The following is a 22,209-nucleotide window of genomic DNA, read 5'->3' as shown; positions in this document are numbered from 1 at the left end:
AAATTCTTTGAATAAAGCCATTTTTTTTTATTGGTAATTATGAAATGAAATGGAATATTATGGGACCAATGAGAAAGAAGTGATTAATTACTTATTGTATAAAAATAATTGAGGCTGCTTGACGGTTTTTTTTTTCTTTCTAATGGATGTACCCAAAGAGATACTAGTAGTGACCAAAAAATTCAATTTTTTTAGTTGTTTTTTATATATATAAAAAATAGCTTTTCAAATGAACAATGGTTTTTTTTCTTTTTCCTTCTTGATTGTAACTAATTGGCCATTTTTTCTTGATTCGGATAATGACAAATAAAAAAGAATTGGGGATACCATTTTTGACTCTATTATCTCCAATGAGACATCTAAAGACTAGTAATTAACTTTTTACCCGTAAAAGAATCCCCTCCATTTTTACTTGTTATTATTTGACTTGGCACATCAAAAACAATTATTAATACAAGTATTTTATCAAATTATCTCTATTAAATAATGTTTAGTAGTAGGTCTTGAAAAGTAATTTGGAAAATAAGTATTTAATGTTGAAGCTAAAACATGGAAAGAAAAGTAATTGTCATTTCTTAATACGTCAAACTGATAAGTCAAAAAAATAAAAAATCTATTTTAAAAATAAATGACAAGTAAAAGTGAACGAACATAATATATAACATTATTAAGTAGGATGAATGAAATGAAATTTAGAACTTGTTTAGATTGACTTATCAGCCAAAAGTTAATTAAAATTAAGAGACACTTAAATAAATAAAGATTAAAAAGTTATTTAGTGAGGGTTTTAAGGTCATAAGATGCTACAATTGTATTTTGTCGCCGTAATGTCTGGTGAGTGCTGACCAATCAACTTGACAGTTGAACTGAAAGTGTGAAAACAGCAGCTAATTTTGAGATTCTCCGGCGGTGTAACTCCCAAATTGATTGGAACATGGCCCGCCTAACTAATTGGGTCTTTGATCTCCAATGTTCGCATTAGATCTGTTTAAGTGGTCGAGCCTAGATTATAATTGAAAATTTTATTTAATTATATAAATATTTTTTAGGAAAAAAGATTTGAAATATATTTGAACTTTAATCGAAATTGTTTTAACAATACAGAATTTTGAAAAAGACATTTTACCCTCCTGCACTATTTAATAGTGTACGTGGACATCATAAATATTGCATCATTATAAATAGTAATGTGTCCACGTGGGCACATATATACCTTTAAAATACACTATTAAATAGTGGATGGGGTAAAAGGTCATCCATAAAGTTTGGTATCGTACTGTAATTTCGGCCAAAGTTGAGGTATTTTTCAGACCTTTTTCCCCATATTTTATCACATTTATTAATTCTACATGTAATTTGAAATAATTATATATTATTTTATTGCTTAATAATTCTACACAAGATTTCATGTTAGATACACTTATCACTATACTAAAAATGATTAATTCAATTAACGGTAATAGCTTAATTGTCGCTAAATATGTCTTTTTAGTGACATTTAATACTCTTTGTAAATGTCCCTAAAATCTATGATGACATTGGATCCAATGACAATTAACTGTTGTCGGTAAATGTTTTAACACTTTTTGTTAATCTACATAATTATAAAGTCATTTTTATAGTACTGTATATACATGTATTTTTGCTATCAGATACACTATAAAATACTAAAACATAAGGAGAGAGGGAGAGAGGCTGTGTATCCCAGATACATGCGAATCATACTAGGCACGTATATTTGAGATATCAGATACATTCAAGATACATTTTGAAATACATATTCATATGGAAAAAGGCGGACAAGAGAGGGAGAGAGGCCAACAAGAGAGGAGAGAGGTGAGTGCGATATGAGAGAAGCGAGCGGTAGAAGTGAGTGAGATATGAGAGAGGCGAGCGGTAGAGGTGTGTGAGATATGAGAGGCAAGCGGTAAAGGAGATAGGTGAGTGATAGAGTCTTAGTGTATCTCAAATACATGCGAATCCTATTCAAAACAGATTACAGCTAACTTTAACCCTATATATCCGAGATATATGCATTTGGACGCGCCACATACATGTATTAGGGGATCGAAATCCAACACGAATAATAATTTCAGAAACTCACAAAAAAACATATAATTAAACTTAAACTAGTGAAATTTGTGTTGCTTGTCCTTAAAACTTGTCGGAAATGATATGAAAGGAAGCTTAGAGTGATCAAACTTATAATTGGGCCCAAATAACATTAAACATCAGTTGCTGACCCTTTATTTCACTTTCATCAAAAGAGGATGTATACGCCTTGTATATATACAAGTTAATTATGAACCAATTTTGTATAACTTCATTTTCATTGTTATAAATTATTGGTACACTGAGATTTCTCTTCGAAGTAAATTAAATTCATCAGAAATGAAATTCAAGTCTCAATGTAGACATATTGTGTTAGATTCGATAAAACTTTTCTATTTTCTGCTTTCATTTTTAGTATACAATAAAACGTTAATTGAAAAAGTTAAGGAAATAAAACTATTTCAAGAAATTTTCTCAAAAATGTGACTGTTCTGACTAATTCTGAAAATAACCAAAATGTTGTTTTCTAGTTTCAAATAAAAACAGATAACACATGATATACAGTAAAACTATTGAAGTTGACACTTCCATGATATATACAAGTATACAATTTTGTTTTTGACAGTTTCACTGTCTCTGAACAACAGTTTTCTTCGCTTTACGAATTGATTTGTCAGATGATAACTCAACTATTATTTATTATTTTAAAAAGTCATTTTTTTATTGAAGAAAGTTAGAATCAATGTAATTTTTTGAGATAATAACTATAATTGATTGATCATCTAAGAAAAATCAACCTAGTACGACAGTATAGGTACCTACTATGACACACACAAAAAACAATTACTAGTAATCATTGTGAATTTGTGATAGTATAAGTGTATCGTGGATACAGTAAATTGTTTCGTAATGTATTACAATATATTATAAAGAAAAAAAGGGTATAGGGTAAAGTTATTATACAAAAAGTAAGATAAAATAAAATATTAAATAATAAGTAATAATAAAATAAAAAGAAAGAAAAAAAGATTACGACGCAACCAGACGTTTTAAAATTGATTTGAGAATGAATCAATATTCTCTAATTAGTCAACAGTCAACACTGAGTTAATTAACGACATATAATTAAGGTATCTTACCACGTTGTATATATATATATATTATCTAATAATGATACTTTTTAACCACGATCTATTTGTATGTTTTTAAAAATATTTTAAATTGTTAATTCTTACGTCTTATAGTATTTCTTAAGTAATTTCTAAATATAATATATTTCTAAAATTCAATTAATTAGTCATTCGAATTATTATTTGTTCTAATTGATTAAATACGTAATAAAATGTTTATACTTGACACATTCAAATTTCAATTCAATTTTCTTTTAACTCGTGTTTTAAAGTGCCTTTTAATAAATGAAACACATCATTTATATTCTCAAGTTACATAGTCAAGGTGGACGAAAGATAACAACTTTAAATTTCTCATATTTATAACTATATAGATATTTATAATATGCTTAAATTACAATTTTTTTTTAAAAAAAATCTTCTTTCTTATATCATGTATCCACTCAAGTCCATTACGTAAAATATGACTTCAAGTATATGTGCCATAGATAGCTAAGACCGCGATGTAGAAAAAAAGTCGGTTTCCCCATGTGACCATTCATTAGCTTATGGGTGACATTTAGCGATCATAAATTTTACAAATATTGTTTTAACAAAAAATTTTCTTTGTTTATGGAGAAAAAAAATCAAGTTCCAAAACTGATTTGAGTGAAAGTTATCTTCCACCCACAACATTTCAAAATGTTTCCAAGTAAAATGTATGTTTAAATGTAACTTCAATAACAATAACAATATATTTAGAGTCCGTTTGGATTGACTTAAAAAAATAGCTTTTAAGTCAAAAATAAAAAGTCAAACTGAAATAACTTTTAAGTTAAAAAGTAAAAAGTAGGGGGATATCTACTTTTGGTTTTTAACTTATTTTAAGTCATTTTAAACCGTCATTTTAAACCTTGTCACACACTTTCTAACTTATTTTAAGTTATTTTTGACTTATTTTAAGTTATTTTTTATATTTGTCAAACACTTCTAAGTCAAAAATTAACTTAAAAGTAGGTTTGACCAACTTTTAAGCCAATCCAAATACCCTCTTAGTGTAATTTTACAAGTGAGTCTACAAGAATAGTACATAGGTATCCTTAATCCTTTACAAGATAGATAAATATATATTGTTTTTGACAGACCCTCGACTCAAGTTAAGCAAGTAGCATAAAAATACTGAAATAGTGCCAAAAGTGCAAATGACTCTTTATTTATCCTCTTCGAGTAGCAAAGCCCACTAACTATGAAACCTTTGCAAATAAAGACAATTTAGTGTGTGCTTGGTATGAAGGAAAACATTTTCATGTTTTTCGGAAAATATTTTTTAATTTTTTCATGTTTGGTTGGGTTAAATGTTTTGGAAAATATTTTCTAAATCAACTCATTTTCCTCAAATTTAAGGAAAATGACTTCCCTTCAAAACTTAAGGAAAAGTTGTCTAAGTCGGAAGGATTATATATATTCATTAATGGAAAAATGAATTAAATATCCAATTTATTTTATCATATTTTTAAAAATTTCCTATTATTTGAAAAATTATAATTTTTTTTATTTTTCTCACTCTCTCTCCTATTCTCGGATACATCACTCTTACGTGATGTATCGGGTTGCGATGTATCGAGATAAGTGTTTCTTGTATCAACAAAGATAATGTGTGGGGACATGTGTATCTTGTATCAAAGGTAATGTATCGAAACGCGATGTATCGGAACGTTGAGTAATATATCTGAAATCTTTAAATTTTAAAAGATTTTGGTAATTCGGAAAAAAATAGGAATAAAATGTTAGTAACTCTTAACACTATGAATTTTATGTAATTTTTACTTTATTTATTTATTCAAATTGCCACTACTTGTTATTTTGTTAAATTCTTCAGAAATTACCATCAACTTGCCTCCATCCTTCTAACACCGGGAATAGTCTTTGAAAGCTACATCCTCTAATAATTTCGAAGATTCAAGTACAGGTAATTTATTGAATTAACTAGTCGTTTATTGACTTCGTCTATACCAAAAAGAAAGAAGAAGAAACAACAACAAAAGCAACACTACTAAATGCCTTTTTATAATTATTACTAGATATCAGTGTCCGTGCTAGCACAGATCTAATACTCCCTCCATCCACAATTGTTTGTCAGGGTAAGACCATGCACACCCCTCAAGGAAAATCTAATACAAGGTGTAATTTGACTAATATAACCCTACTATAACAAGAATACGAAAAGTCCACATAACTTTTCAATTGAACTACACTATCATTAAGGGTAGAATTGGAAAAAAGTGATTAATTATTTCTTGATAGTTTAAATTGACAATTAATCTTGGACATCTATTTTTAGTATACCTGCCAAACAATTGTGGACGGAGGAAGTATATGTTATTTTTTTGTCTCACTTTATGTGACATAGATAGAATTTAGATAGTCAATTAAATTTTAATATGATTTAAAAATATTTTAAGTTGTTAATTATTGTAATTTATTATATTTTTACGTAATTTTTAAATAATATATATTACTTCTCCTGTCTCAATGTATGTAACACATATAGAATTTTAAGAGTCAATCAAATGTTGTTAATTACTGATATTTATAATATTTTCTAAACAGTTTCCAAATTAAATATTATATGTTACTTCTTTTGATTATTGTAATTTATAGTACTTTTTACGTAAATTTTTAATAATATATGTTACTTCTCTTATCCCAATGTATCTGTTTTATTTAAAATATATTTTAGATTGGTTTAAGAGTCGCCACTTAATTTTTTAAGAAAAATCAAGAAAACTATTCATTTCCACAAGACTAAAACAGGAATCTAGTGAAAACTTGTAAAGGGGTTCGAGGTTCTTATTAATATTCTAGGAAGGTTTTAAAAGCACCTAGAATATCCACTAATGTGGTTTTCCGACAATTAAATTTTTGGCTAAAAGTACTTTAACTTAATTTGAACAGAACGATTGAACTGTTTTATAGTTGAGGCGGTTATAAAAGGGGAAAAAGAAAATACTGACCTACAATCTAAGTGAGACACTTCTCAAAATTTATTCTTTCAAGTCTTTTGAAACATGATCGATTTAGTTAAATTGTTGAAACGAAATGAGCGTCTTTCGGGGATTTGAACTTTTCGACCCTAAGATTAATGGCAAATATTAACAAGTAAATAAACATAATAAAACAAAGAGGGAAAGAGATTTTGGCCCAAGTATGGTTCTTTCTGTCCGCCTGGACCAGTACTTGGGCCCATTTTCATTTTGGGCCGAAGGCCCATTTGAGTCACCTGTACCTATCCTAGTCTAATATATATGACATTTCTTTGGGCCTTAGGCCCAATTTTTCACCTGTCCTAAACACTAATAAAATAATAAACTTAAGCAGGCTTAGGTCCAAAATAACAAAATACAATCTTTAAAGTAAAAGAGTGGGCCTTTGGCCCAATCTTTTCAATTCTCTAAACTGCTTCATTCTTTCAACTCCGGGACCTGTACGTCTATTTTATAATTGGTTGACTCAAAAGAAGAAATTTGAGCCTTTATGGCTCTCCCGAAATGTAAGAAAGAAGGTAGGAATTCGTAGTGAACCCGGACAGATTTCACATGCAACAAAAGATAAATGGATTAGTATGCAATCCAACTTTGTACATAACAAAAAAAAAGGAGAAGCAAATTCATTTACGAAAAAATAAGATAAAATAAAATAAATAATAATAATAATAATAAAAAGGAAATAATAATAAATAACTATCTATTGACTCAAACGGTGCATTAATAGGCCATTCCAATAAGAGGAGCATACCGAAACAGATTGTAACATCAATACTTTAAAGAGGTGATTAAGAGGGCCCAATAGTCACTTATTTTTTGACAATTAATGAATTGATATGCTAACTGATAATACAAATATGAAAGATGAAAATTACACATCCATGGGAGAAGTGACACGCTTACTACACTAATCCATATCTTAAAATAAAATTAGCGAAAGAACTATATTAATCATCTTAAAATAAAACGACTACTAAGACTTGCAATTTGACACCATGAAATAAATTGTTTAGAACGTTAGACGGATGCATATAATATAAGTCCCACGTCTTATCTCCTTTCCTTTATTTATACCTCATAACTTCTTTCATTTTTTTTTTTTAATTTTTTTTATTTTATGGCAAAAACATTTTTTTTTTTTAAATGCTAATTACTTTATTTGTTTACCAAATATGGAAAAAATTACGTCCCTTCTTTTTAGGTTTGTTATATATCTAAAAATTGTATAAATATAAATATCACTATAAATCATAATAACTAGTAACTTGAATATTTAAAAGTTGTATAAAAAATTTAATTGACTCTCGAAATTCTATTGGTATCAATTTATAAATCATAATAATTAACAATTTTTATTTTTATTTTTTTTTAAAAAAAGGCATGAAATACATATAAAAAATCACTTGACTCTAAAAAAAAATTTCTTATCAATGCTACATAAATTGGGACATTTTACACATAGATAAAACAACAAGTTAAATGCTAATGACATACAATAGAAACTCATACGATTTGTAAGCATGTTGCTATGTCATATATTAACCATGGTAGTTTATTAGAAGGCTTAAGCTTACATGAGTGGCAACACTAAACAATAACAAATTTAGATACAAAGTACTTGACACTTAAATACTTTTATTTTTAAGCTTATGACAAGGACAGAGGCATGTTACCTACAAATTTTGAATTAGCACAAGTGATACCTTTAAATTAATATTTTTTATCTATGGTACAACCCAAAAACTAGACAAAACTAAACTAGCAATCATATGATTTCAAACAAATTCGATCAGATCAAATAGTAAATTAACAATAAGCTTTGAAAGGGCAAGTATTCTGCTAACAACAATCGCGGACAGCCAATAGACCAAAATAATGATCTTCGAGGCTAGAATCGATATCCCTAAATTCTAAAGCGGGACACATGAGATCAAAGAAAAAGCCGGGAATTCAAGAAACAAACGATGATAGACAAATGTTGACTTATCGTAACATAGCAATATAGATAGACGACCTTCCCTTCTAATGTGCAATGAATGCTCAAACGATGGTGCCGAGACGAATGTCATGCTTTGGTGTAACCACAGGGGAAGCGATGCATCTATTTAATATTAGCGATATTTCACACTAAAACGAGAATGAGCCAATTAACAAAATTAACAAAATAGGATAGGGAAGTGTATAAAGTCCAGACGTAAGCAAGATATGACCTTGACCATTGCAGATTAAATGAGGAAATATGAGAAAGAGGGACATGCTTCAATATTTACTAAGACATCAAACCAACACCGAGACAAGGACACAAGTAACAGAATAGAGAATGTCGTGTTCGAGATGGATTAAACACGAGGGTTAAGAAGCAAACATTTTGGAGCTAATCTGAGACGGCAAAAAGCAATATAAATTAAAGCTAAATACTCCACGGAAAACAGATTTTCAGACTCCGACAAGCCCATAACAAGTACTCTCTGTGATTTTGCTCTTTTCAAATAGAAATATGAGTGACCAACAACCACGAACCAAAGCAACAACAAACCCGATAACACATCTTATACTTCGAACAATTAAGACGCATTTAGTTTGAAACCAATCGTCCATCGTTCAGCATCAGCAATAAATCAAAAGGAAAGAATCGAGATATTTGAAAAAAGGAATTTTACCTATTTCGGGGCAGCGAACTGAACAAGAATGAGCAGGGACGACTTCACCACTACGTAAACTTGACCACGAGCAGCAATTAAGAAACCTGGACAGAATGTCGAACCCAAAATACTAAAAACTAATTCTCTTTCCCCGAAGTGTATTTCGTATGAATTTTAGCTATTTTGCTTAGATTGATCTTAGTATTTTTTTTTTTTTGCTCTAAAATTTCAACCCCCTTCAATGGAGAAAGAGGAGGTATATTTATAGGGGGGAATTAGGGTGAAAATTGGATAGGAACAAGGGTCAAAAGCGGAATTCTCCCTCGGTTTGAAAAAATTTTCCCATCCAAGAATGGGAAAAAGGTTGTTGCTTGTACAGGATTTCAACTAAAATCCCCTAAAATTCGGATGATGGGATCAAGGTGGATGGCTTGACAGGCAGCTATGGCAGGTGAAAGGCTGTTCGAACTGCTCTGGCCGAGGAGGAAGACGCGGAAAGCTGCTGCTTTGACGTTGAAATTAGAAGGAGAGGTCGGGTCGGGTGTTGTTGGTTTGCTGAAAATTCTGGGTCGATTTCTGGATTTGCAGCGCTAAGGAGAAGAAGAACGTGTACAGTGGGGCGGGTAAAAAAAAAAGAATTAAAGAGTGGGCTGGGAGAATTCTGGAAAGTGTTGGAATATAGCATATTGTATTGTATGGGTCGGCTGGGAATTGGGAGTTGGGCTTGGAAAATTGGATTGGAAATAATCCAAAATTGGACTATTGAATTGGGTAAGCAATTGACTAAAAATTGTTATTAAATAGTAGTCAAATGGATTTCAATTATAGTCGAATATAATTTAATTGGTGAATTCGGCTAAATTTTAAACAAGATAAGTTAATATGAATTAAATAATGAGCTTCTTAATCTCAACGAAATAAAACCATTAACTTAATTATAAACTAACTAATTCAATTACAAAACTAATTAACTCGAAATTATAACTATAGCTTAAAGTAAATTAATAAAATATTTAACTAAAAATGTGAAATCTTTTGTGATGATTTTTCAAATATTTATAAAATAACGTGATTGCAAAAATATACATATTTATTATTAAAAATGATAATTACTTTAAAAATAACTTGAAAGTATTTTGGATTCCATAAAACTCATTAATTCAAAATTATAACCATCCCTAATATTTAAAATATAATATATATATATATTACGATAATCATAAAATATACTAATTATATACATGATTGTGTAAAACATATGTATCATCTAAAATTTATGAAAAGTGACAAACTATTTAAAAATCTTGCAAACTATATTATTATTATTATTTATTTATATTATTATTAATATATATATATTTTTTTATATAGAAATTTTATAAAACGAATAATTTTAAATCGTTTGAAATTGGAGAAGCTCGAAATGATTAATTTATATTGTGGAGGGTCAAAATTGGGTGTCAACAGTATCTAGTAGCACAAATAGAATTTCAAAAGCCAATCAATTGTTATTAATTATTGAGATTTACAATACTTTCTACGAAGTTTTCAAATTACATAATACATGTTTCCTCTTTTATCCCATTTTATGTGACACAAATAGATTAATTTTATGAATCAATTGAATTTTTTATAGTATCCAATTATTATGATTTATAATATTTTTTTAAAACATTTAAAAAATTAAAAAACAAGACAAACAAATTAAAATCAAAGAACCACCAAAAAAGGGAAAATAGTGCAGCTGTCAGGCAGGCATGTCGACCATGACCGACTGGTTATTGTCACTTATATATGTAATTAAATAGTAGTCAAATGGATTTCAATTATAGTCGAATATAATTTAATTGGTGAATTCGGCTAAATATTAAACAAGATAAGTTAATATGAATTAAATAATGAGCTTCTTAATCTCAACGAAATAAAACCATTAACTTAATTATAAACTAACTAATTCAATTACAAAACTAATTAACTCGAAATTATAACTATAGCTTAAAGTAAATAAATAAAATATTTAACTAAAAATGTGAAATCTTTTGTGATGATTTTTCAAATATTTATAAAATAACGTGATTGCAAAAATATACATATTTATTATTAAAAATGATAATTACTTTAAAAATAACTTGAAAGTATTTTGGATTCCATAAAACTCATTAATTCAAAATTATAACCATCCCTAATATTTAAAATATAATATATATATATATATATATATATTTTACGATAATCATAAAATATACTAATTATATACATGATTGTGTAAAACATATGTATCATCTAAAATTTATGAAAAGTGACAAACTATTTAAAAATCTTGCAAACTATATTATTATTATTATTTATTTATATTATTATTGATATATTATTATTATTTTTTATAGAAATTTTATAAAACGAATAATTTTAAATCGTTTGAAATTGGAGAAGCTCGAAATGATTAATTTATATTGTGGAGGGTCAAAATTGGGTGTCAACAGTATCTAGTAGCACAAATAGAATTTCAAAAGCCAATCAATTGTTATTAATTATTGAGATTTACAATACTTTCTACGAAGTTTTCAAATTACATAATACATGTTTCCTCTTTTATCCCATTTTATGTGACACAAATAGATTAATTTTATGAATCAATTGAATTTTTTTATAGTATCCAATTATTATGATTTATAATATTTTTTTAAAACATTTAAAAAATTAAAAAACAAGACAAACAAATTAAAATCAAAGAACCACCAAAAAAGGGAAAATAGTGCAGCTGTCAGGCAGGCATGTCGACCATGACCGGCTGGTTATTGTCACTTATATATGTAACTAGACAGGTATGTGCCCGTGCTAAGCACGGGCCCAACGCTGCACCTTATATTTATACAACTATTGATTCAACTTTAAAGATGAAATGCATCCTGCACCTTTACCGATTTAAGTCGCACAAAAACATTTATATCAATTGATTTTGCAGATTCCTATGTTACTACATTTTTTTTCACTTATACCTGATCAACTTTATTGTTGATCGGACAAATATACTAATTCATACACATTTGTCTATACAAATAAATGTTTTAAGTTCAGATAATTTGAAAGTTTTTGAAATTACGTCCGTCTATTAAAAATTTCCCTGATTGTGGATCATAGAATCTCTCAATTATAAACTAATAATTGTGGACTTGCCACTTCCGCTTCCACCAACTAAAACAGTAAATTTTCCGTTTGGGATTAGCAATGAGAACTCGTTGAGTATTCTCTCTGTTGATCTGCTTGGATAGTTAAAACATACATGTTTTTATCTCTATATTTCCACATATGTCATCAAAAATTATTCCACTGTTGTACACATCAATCTCTAAATTTCTGTTTATAGTCTCAAGCATCTTGAAAGCACCAGCACAAGCTTTCCCTGCTGCAAATGCAGCAAAGCAAAGAGATGCATCACCTATTGACCTAAAACAAAAAGAGAAGAATATATGTAAATATGGATCATCACATTAAAAAAAACGTGTTTGAAGATTCATCACATTAAAAAAATGAGTTTGAATATGCATCACATTAAAAAAATGTGTTTGAATATTCATCACATTAAAAAAACGTGTTTGAAAATTCATCGACACTCACATTGAAGCAGTTAACACGGCTAGAGTATGGTCAAGACTGAACCTCCTGTGTAATCTTTCTCCAAGATCATCTTTCCACCATACCACAAAGCCAAAGCATAATTGCAGAAGAGAATAAATTGGGACGATCAAACGCCTAAGCCACTTGCAAGTACTTCATCTATACCAGATCTGTATGCCTTTTGTAAGGACTTGTTATACTCCTCGAGAACCTGTTTTTCATCTGTGAATGATGCAACTTACAAACATATAGTGAGATTTAAATGAGAGAGATAGGTTTTGTGGAACAATAAGTGAAACCATAACAAGTGCTAGAAGCCACCCCTTGATGAACCCAATACCAAATGATAAAAATGTCACCAGGCATTTTCCCAATAACTTCCATGTATACGCTTTTTAAATACAACACCCTTAGTCGCAACAGCTTGTCGGTCTACAGTAAGCGTCCAACAACCTACCTCTACCAAACAAATAACACAATTTTTTAGTAACTTTTGCTATTAATTCATACTTGCAAACAATCAACACCTTAACCATTATGAAAACCTTTAACTTATATCAAGACGCGTCAACACTGATATATATATACCTACAAAACTAAACTAAAATTTCGGCTGGGGCAAGTGTAGCTACGACCCAGCAGCCACTGCTAGATAACAAGTTTTTCAAGCTACTCATGTTCACAAAGCCTATTTTCACCTTGGTAATATTTTTATGTACAACTACTTCTCATTCTATACATTGAAGAATAACACTGGTCTCTTCTTTTGAGAGCTGAAAAATTCGAAGCTTTCCACCTAAATTTTTTTTTGAAACTGGTAACATGTATTCTTCAGCATTAAGGATATGTTGTCCACCTCCAAAAGTGTGCTTACATAGATAGCTAATTACCACAAGCCTAGAAAATCCACTATATGTATTTCATTTACTATACATTTCTCTTTACACCAAAAACATAAAGTAGAAATGTATTTCCTTTCATACAATCACTTGAACAAACTGGATAATAATAATATGAATGATGAATCATGAAAGCATTAAATTAGATTAAACAAACAGAAAAACACAAGAAAAAGGGCAGGTGAAGCAAATCTTGAACTTGGTCAATGTGAAAAGAGCCAAAACTTACAAATGGCCTTGGCCAACTGGCTCTCCACGAATTCCCTTTTTGTATTACTCCTATCTCCAAGATAAGTCTTTTTGAGGTTATCTGTACATTTTTGGGGAAGATCTATGCATAGTTACAGCTCTTCAATCTCCATTTGATTTATGTCAACTAAGAAATTGTGACTTAAATGTCCATGATATTTGTATCTAAATGAAGTTTTTCCTGAGCATCGAAGCTACATGTAGTTCAAATGCAAACACAATTCCTAATTAATAATGAGCAAAGAAGAAAGAAGAAGACATATTTATCTAAATTAGAATATGCAAACTTGAAAAAAAAAAAAAACAAGTTGATACATGCATACATACTATACAACAGAGAGATGAAAAATGGATGAACTTGAATTTTCAATATCTACATCTATTATTGAAAAAAGAAAGACCAGGAGCAGAGAAGCTTTGAGGAGATAATGGTGAAGAAAAAAGTAAACCCAACTCCTATTAATATAAACTGGTTTACTTATTTCTTCACCATTATCTACATCTATTATTAAAGGCATACTCAGTAGTTATAAGCTGACATTCATTTTCTGAAATGGCTCAGGCATTTCAATAGTAGTTGGATTTGGTATTTGCTTAGCCCAAACTACAAAGGGACGTCCTCATAAGGGGAGTTACATATTCATTGTCAGATGAAAATCCAAATTACTGCTTCAAGTTTTCATTCGTACTACAATAAACACCTCAACCTAAGGCTTATTCACTAATAATATTTTGAAAATTCAAAATAACTAAAAGTCCAAGAAGCTCTTCAAAATAGAAGTACCTCCATTCCCAAAGCGGGAGCTTCTAAATGACTCTTGTTTTTGCATTGGCTTTTGTTGCTCTTTCTTCCAACTATTTCCTCTCTGGCTTATAGTCAAAAACTATGATCCTGTATCAATGTACTGCAAAATATTTCTTTACCTTAAGCCTTCTCATATCAATAGTTATTATCCTTGTAGCACAAATATATACTCAGAACACATTATATTATTCAAAGTAAACATAAAAAGCTTAACGGAGGTAAAACACTCACCTCGAAGCCTCATTTGTCTAGCTTCTTCTAATTGTAGGTATCATAGAAAAGTTAACAGTTTCTTATTGTCTCTACACTGTAATGTCTCTGTGGAAGACAAAATCTTCTCGCCCATTAAAAATGCCATTTTTGTGACGCAATGGCTGACCTAGACATATTACCTATTACTTCAACAAAAAGAGATTCTTAAAAAAACTATTGGTGTTTCACACACTATTCTTCAGAAATCCCATTTAAAATGAAATTTAGACATTAAATCCATTTAAACATATAATCAAACACCCTGTGCACATCAGGGTTCGGATCCGAAACATGAATGTGAAAATGCAACAATCTAAGTACAAAACACAGCCCATTCTCATCTAATGGTGTCCCACCATCAAACACAAAAGAAGTCTCTTGCTCTATGAGCTTGTTGTACATGTTGTGAAATTAAACTCCCACCCTCCCTTCCATTCGGCAGGTAGAGAATACATTCCTTTATCTTTAAATGAAGAATCAATACAATACAATACAATATAACATGTAACAACCATCCAAACAAGATGTTAAACTTGCCCCTAAATTTCATTTTGACACTTCAACTCAACTTTGTTCCATTTTAACCCTTCAACTCTAATTTTCATGTCCCATTTAGACACTTACGTTCAAGGAATCAACAAAGTGAGATATGTGTACTTCACACACCCTCACCATAGTTTGACGTATTCCAGAAGCCTAAATTTTGGTGCAATCCAAAGAAACTTGTACAATGAGTTGTTTGTACTCACAATAGCCTTTGAGGTCTTACGAAAATAAAGCCTACCTTTGTTTCCAATGCCTTTACTTCATTTGGTGATATGAGGCGAAATCATTGAAGACATTTCCATAGGAATATATTATGCATGCAGACACATTAAATAAAAGTGAGTGCCGGTGCATAAATATCTAACAACTCAAATAAAGCTCAAACTGCATCATATTTACTTCATTATCTCTTATTAAAATGCTACATATATTGAGAATTTTCATGATCTGTACCAAGTCAAGTATGTGATTATAAAACTCTCTTTGCTACTTCTCTTGTCCGCACAAATTAGCTTAGCGTGACCAACTCTAAAGCTAATAGTTCATAGATTTTGTCTTTAAGTCCATTCCCTCATAAGGTAGGAGTAAGTCTAAGCAGACGCAACCCTCCCCAGACCCATCAACAAATTCAAATAACAATAATTTAGCTAATAGGATGTATTGGCAGAAGGATGTACTCTAATTTAGTTAGCAACCAAATCCAAACACACAACAAAACTATTCTCATAATTAGAATACAATTAGGACAAAATGTAAACTCCATCACACCCTTGCTAGCTTTTTATTTTCCTCTTTCAAAAGGGTCTACATTAACACTAAGAAGTAAGAACACTATAATATGATGACGATCTTTCTTTAAGCTCCTGCTCCATCAACGAATTCCCCCAAATAACAACAAATTAGCAAAAATGATATGCTCTAATTTCAATTTTTCATGGTAAAAAACTTAATCTCCATTCAGGTAAATGATGTACTCTAATTTTGATATTTCATAAACAAAAAATAAACTTTATCTCCATTTTAGGTTTTCACTTTTCTAAATCTCAAATCAAGAAACTATGATAATTGAACAAAGAAAGCAAGAAGAAGCGGCTACATATGAATATTTCTATATTTATCATTTTATTACTAAGTCTTGAATTGGGCAAACCTGAATTTTGGATAAAGAATAAAGTTTTTGAGATGAACTGAAGGAAAAAACGAATGAAGAATTAGGCAAACCTGAAGTGTAATCCGCTATGAAGAGTAAGAGACCATTTTTGAGAGGTGGACTTGAGGTTGAGAGTAAGAAAACAGAGAAGGAGCTATGGATGTTTCTAGAAATAAGTCCTTGTCTGGGTTGTTCAGTAGATGCTTCTAGGCAAATAGCCAGGCATTTACTATTTTGCCCTTCAATTATATCAAAATTTTCAGAATTGCCCTTGGTCGTCTGGTTGGCTTCACCTTTCTATATAATAATAATAATATGTAATGGATAATGGAAATGGATATATAATTTTAAAAAAAATATTAGAATAAGTTTAATTAATTATGATTTAATACTTTGTCATTACTCGAGAATTATGACCAAGCAAAAATATTTATAGAGATGGTAAATATATTCTCCATTCACATTTACTTGTCAACTTTAAACTTTACACGTCAAAACTATAATTGATATAAGTATCTTACTATATATTAATTGATGTTTAGTATAAAGTTTTAAAATAATTGAAAAAATAAGTAATTATGCAAACAGTAAAACAAAAATAATATATCTTTTCTTGATATATTATAAATAATCAGTAAAAATAAAAAAAATATTTTTAAAATAATAGACAAGGAAAAGGTAAATAAACTGTAAAGTACACTTCAGTGCAACCCTCGAGTACTATTCATTATTCAGAAAAAGAAATGTTTGTAATTTTTAGAAATAAGAAATTGGAAGCTATTGATCATTGTAGTATTGCATACTCTCTCCATCCTAAAACACTGGTCATATATTAGTTTTTGAGTACCAAACTACATGAAATTCAACAAACATTTTAATATATATATTTTCATCAATTTTTGCAACTTATATTTTCATAGTATTTCTCGTATAATTTTTAAATATCCAAATCGATATAGTAAAAATTGAATTAATCTAATTTAATTAGCTCAAGAAATTATTCTGATTCTCGATAAGTGAAACATGAAAACTTCGGCGAGGAAATCAGAAAGAAGCTTATTGTAATTTAGCGAGCAATTTCATTTGGCCGTGTCTACAAAGTATTTTTCCAGTATTGCGGCTAAATTAATTCTTTAATTCTCACTTACTGCCATGACTTTTATTTTATGGGGATTGTATGGAAGATGTCTAATTAATTTTCTATAAATTCAAAAGGAAAAAGGGAAAATTGACAAAAAATTATTAAAACAACCAATAAAGTTTATTTATCAAACATAAATTAAAGGATTATTACTTATCTAGTTTCATGGAAAAACATCATTGGTCCGGCCTTTACATCAAAATTAATGATTATGTCATATCCATGACATAACAAAATCAGTCTCGTAATTTTGTGGTAATGTTCAAATAGTTTCCTAAATATATTTGGTCAGTTTAATTTTTCAAAATCGAACAATTTTTTTATCTCGATCAAATATCTAACATACAAAATTTGATCGTGGGAATAGTGGAAAACAAAAATATTTAGTTGAAAACAGAGAGAGACAGTTTAAATTTGAAGTTTATGACTTCAAAGTTTTAATATTGTTAAGTTATTGAGTTATAAACTAATAATTTGTACATATTTAATGATTTTCTTTCTACAAATTTAAAATTTGAACCAAAGTTACTGAGTTCGATTGAACCTGTAATCAACACTCTGGCTTAGCCCTGATCGAAAATCACATATGAAATGTTTTTAGTGTCATTCTTTTTATTAAGATTTACATCTCTTTTTTCACAACTCCGCTCGAATATAATTGGCGAAGCTTCTTGTTATAATATAAGGAAACTAAACGTGCCAATTTTGAAAAAAAAAAATAGAGACTCAAAATTACTTAAAAGTATAATTTTAAGAGACTACTTTGAACCTACTCAAACATTAGGGACCATTTTCATTATTTCTCTATTAAAATCTTTACGTGTTTTTTCCGTGCTTTTAAGGCCAACTATAAATATAGGACACTCATTCTCCACTATTTCCCTATTAAATTATTATATTGCAAACCATCAAGAATATTAGTAAAAATGAGAGTATGCATGTCTTATTTTTTTTTTAAAATTATAATCTTAATCTAACGTGTTTTTTTTTTATATATATATATATATATATACTTGTTATATTTATTTATACAATAAATATATTTCTGGTATTGGTTGAGTTGTAATTGCTGACATAAATTCATAAATTGGACAGCAAAAAGTAGTTATCAAACTATACATAAATGGGAATGATCAGAAATCTAGGACCAAAGCCTTCAAGATAGCTGTTTCTCAACCAGGTACCTACTTCTTCGTCTCCCATAAGAAAATTTGGCAAAATGTTTCTTTACATAAATTATTTGATATGTTAGATAGAGTTATATTAAAGAAAATGAAGTTTTATAATTTTGTTTGGTAACTATAAAAATTATAAGCAAGTAAGCAAAAAAAAATTTAAACTTAGTTAGGTTGGATAGATTGGCAATAGTCGGTGACGAAGCTAAAATTTTCACTAAACAAAATTAAAGTACTTATTCAAATTCAATTTAACTCGCTTATTTAACACTTGTCCCGTTTCCTTATGGGAGATAGCTCCATAAACTAATATATTCTGAACTTACTTCTTGGTACAAAGGGCCTGAGCGAAGAATTCTAGTTATAATTCTTCTTCGGCTTAATCTTTAGTACCGCTTATAATAATTGGTGGATTTTTACTCAGGGGTGATATCAGCTGTTATGCAGGGAGGTGGACTTGAAAATTACAAATTAGAAGTGGTGGGAGACTATATTGACGCAGTAATTCTTACCAACTGCCTCAAGAAGAAATTGGGTCAGCCCAATTGGTGAGCGTTGGGCCTGTTGCTGCTGCTACTTTCAGTAACAACAACAACGAAAGGCCTCACGCTTTTTCTGTGGTGGCTGATCATCAGCCACCGCAACTCAATATTTACCGTGGCATACCTCAATACCAAGTTTACGAAGATACAGGCCCAAATCCAGAATGTTGCTCCATAATGTGAATGCAAAATACTTAATTGGAATATATAACTTATATGTATAATAAGATGTGGTCTCTAGATCGGAGCTATTGATGATCTAGCTAGTGGATCGATCGATTACCTGTTGTGATTTTCTAGTCTGAAATGCTTCTTTTCTTATTATGCATCTCATAGTTTTACTATTGTTGGTACTATTTTTTTGTTGGTAAATTTTTGTTTTTGCAGCTTTACGGTATTTCAATATGTTGTTTATGAACTATAATTTGTTTACTTGGTAAAATTATATAAGAATTGAGAAAATTTTGATAGTTCACAGCTTGTTGGGTACTTTTATGTTTGTGAAAAAAAGTATAACTTAAGAAATTCAAATTACATGTTCAAAGAAAACTTCATATCAGATCAATTTGATTTCGTTTCATGATTTCATATACATCTCCAAAAGATGCCTTTAAAATCCAACCCACATGTTAAAACAAAAAACCTCAACATCAAATTAATCATGTGTAACAAGCATGCATTATTAAAGCACCAATATACTTTAAATTAAAGTATTAACATTTTCTTTAATTTAGCAGTAGTATGATCGTAGACTATTTCCAAAAAATTTAACACTATAAATGATCACCCAAAAATGAACAAAAATAGAAGAGATAAAGTATTGAAAATATTACTCAACTTGATGCAAATTATTAGTTTTATTCCTAAACTACTGAACGCCTTGAAAACACCCTTCGATTTGACTATCTAAACTTAGATACACACTCAATCTGACACATGCCATAATAAGTGGTCTCAAACTCTTGTAGAAGCATGAAACTCTTAATAAAGAGCCGAGAGAAGTGTTGAAAACACCCCTAACCTTAGCGAGAATTTAGGGTGTGTGTTTCATTATGTTGCAAGATAGGGGTGTATTTAAGTTCAGTTAGTCAAGTAAATGAGTATTTTTAAGACTACCAATAGTTCGAGAATGAAACAAATAATTCAGATCGAGTTTAGGGGTGTTTTCAATATTTCTCTTGAAACAGAAACTTGTAAAATGGAAATCAAAACAGCCAATCATCGATTGATTAATTTGCTCCGACATATAGACCGTTACATTTCATGCAATATAATCCAAGTAATTAACATTTCACATAATGGAGCAACATTCCGGGTTCGGGTCGCTAACTTCATAAACTTGGTATTGAGGTACGCCAAAATATGGGTAACTATGGGGTTGCGGATTTGCATCGAAACCTGTGCCCCCTCCCAAGTTGTCGTTGTCGTTGTCACTATCAGTAACAACGACAACAGGGCCAACGCTCAGTAGCTGAGCGTGGCCCAATTTCTTCCTGAGGCAGTTCGTAAGATCTACTGCGTCAATGTCTCCCACTACTTCTAATTGGAAATCTTCACCTTCCTTTATAGCTGCTGATTCCACCCCTATATATGTAAAAGCATACACCAATAAGATCACGATGATATTAAATGGACGAGTTGTACTGAATTTGAAACGCTCTATATGAACAAAATTAATAGATGGATGGGTTCTTATTAATTTTTCTAGTTATGTAAATTGAAATGAACTGGATCAAAATATGATAAACAAATAGGTGGTATTTATCAAAAGAATAAAAATGGCATAATACATAAACATAACCCTTAATTAGGCTTCAACGGACAACTATGCCCTCCAACTTTAGGTATGCACAAGTAGACACTTAAACTTGTATAAAATTGAATAAGTAGACACACATATCCTAAACGGCATAATACATGTAGGACGCCACGTAGGACACAAAATTTTCATATAGGGTGCCATGTAGGACACGTGTGTCTACTTGTTAAATTTTATACAAGTTTAAGTGCCTACTTGTGCATACTCAAAGTTAGGGGACATAGTTGTCCGTTGAAGCCAAGTTAAGGGTCATGTTTATGTATTATATAAAACTTTATATTTCTTTGTCATGGGGATACATAAGGTATATCAAAAATATTTTTTGTCCAAACATTTTACAACTTGTATTAAATAATATTTGGCCCAATTCAAGCTCAACAATCGATCCGCGCCTCAACTTGCCTTAACCTGGATATGATGACGTGTATCATATTTTTATGAGCTAATTTAGTTTATTCACCCACGATAAAACATATAAGAAAATGAGTTTCACAAGTTTTAGATTTGAATAGTTAAAATCAAGAAACTGAACGGAGACGAATAAATACCTGGTTGAGAAACAGCAATTTTGAAGGCCTTTTTCCGAGATTTCCGATTATTCCTATCAATGAATAATTTGATAATCGCCCTTTGCTGTCCAATTTAATTATGAATTTATGTAAGTAATCACAATTCAACTAATACCACAAATATAAGAAATAAAGTAATGCAATATGTTATAGAGCTAATTAATTAAGACTTAGACTAAATTAAGTATACTTAAAAATTAAGACATGCATACTATCATTTTTGCTAGTCCTTGGTGGAAAACTTGTTTTACAATATAGTCCTAATTTAGTAGGGAAAGATTTATAATTCTTGAAATGATGAGAAATTGGCTTGGAGATCGACAATTTTTAAATTTGGAGTATTTATAGATGAAAAAAACACGTATTTAAGACCCAAAAAAAAAAACGGCTAGACAAAAATGACAAAGAGAAAATGACAAAAATGATCCATTATATTTTGGATAAGTTCAAAGAATTTTCTTCATATGTAGTCTTGAGCAGTTTTAATCTATCAAATAATTAAATAAGCTTTGTTAGTTATATTTGAGGAAAATTGTGAATTACGTACGGAGATTCAACACCACAAAAATTAGGAAAGTCATCCTATCAAACCCTGGA

At 29.8% G+C, this 22,209-nt stretch overlaps 1 protein-coding gene and 1 pseudogene across 1 annotated transcript; one reads left to right on the top strand and one right to left on the bottom strand.

Annotated features, from left to right (window-relative positions):
• The first annotated feature begins 9,291 nt into the window (after positions 1-9,291).
• Positions 9,292-19,407, top strand: LOC125839206 (disease resistance protein Pik-1-like; annotated as a pseudogene).
• Positions 19,408-20,515: 1,108 nt separating this feature from the next.
• LOC125839205 (uncharacterized) lies at positions 20,516-21,830 on the bottom strand. Its single transcript, XM_049518179.1, has 3 exons — positions 21,825-21,830; positions 21,592-21,676; positions 20,516-20,808 (listed from the first exon to the last, which is right to left on the bottom strand). The coding sequence occupies exons 1-3, from the start codon at positions 21,828-21,830 to the stop codon at positions 20,516-20,518; spliced, it is 384 nt and encodes a 127-aa protein (XP_049374136.1).
• Between the last annotated feature and the right edge of the window lie 379 nt (positions 21,831-22,209).

Source organism: Solanum verrucosum, unplaced genomic scaffold, assembly GCF_900185275.1.
Source record: "Solanum verrucosum unplaced genomic scaffold, falcon-dt-bn FXZP01000170.1, whole genome shotgun sequence".
Classification (NCBI taxonomy): Eukaryota; Viridiplantae; Streptophyta; class Magnoliopsida; order Solanales; family Solanaceae; genus Solanum; species Solanum verrucosum.
This window is presented reverse-complemented; position numbering and strand designations above follow the sequence as displayed.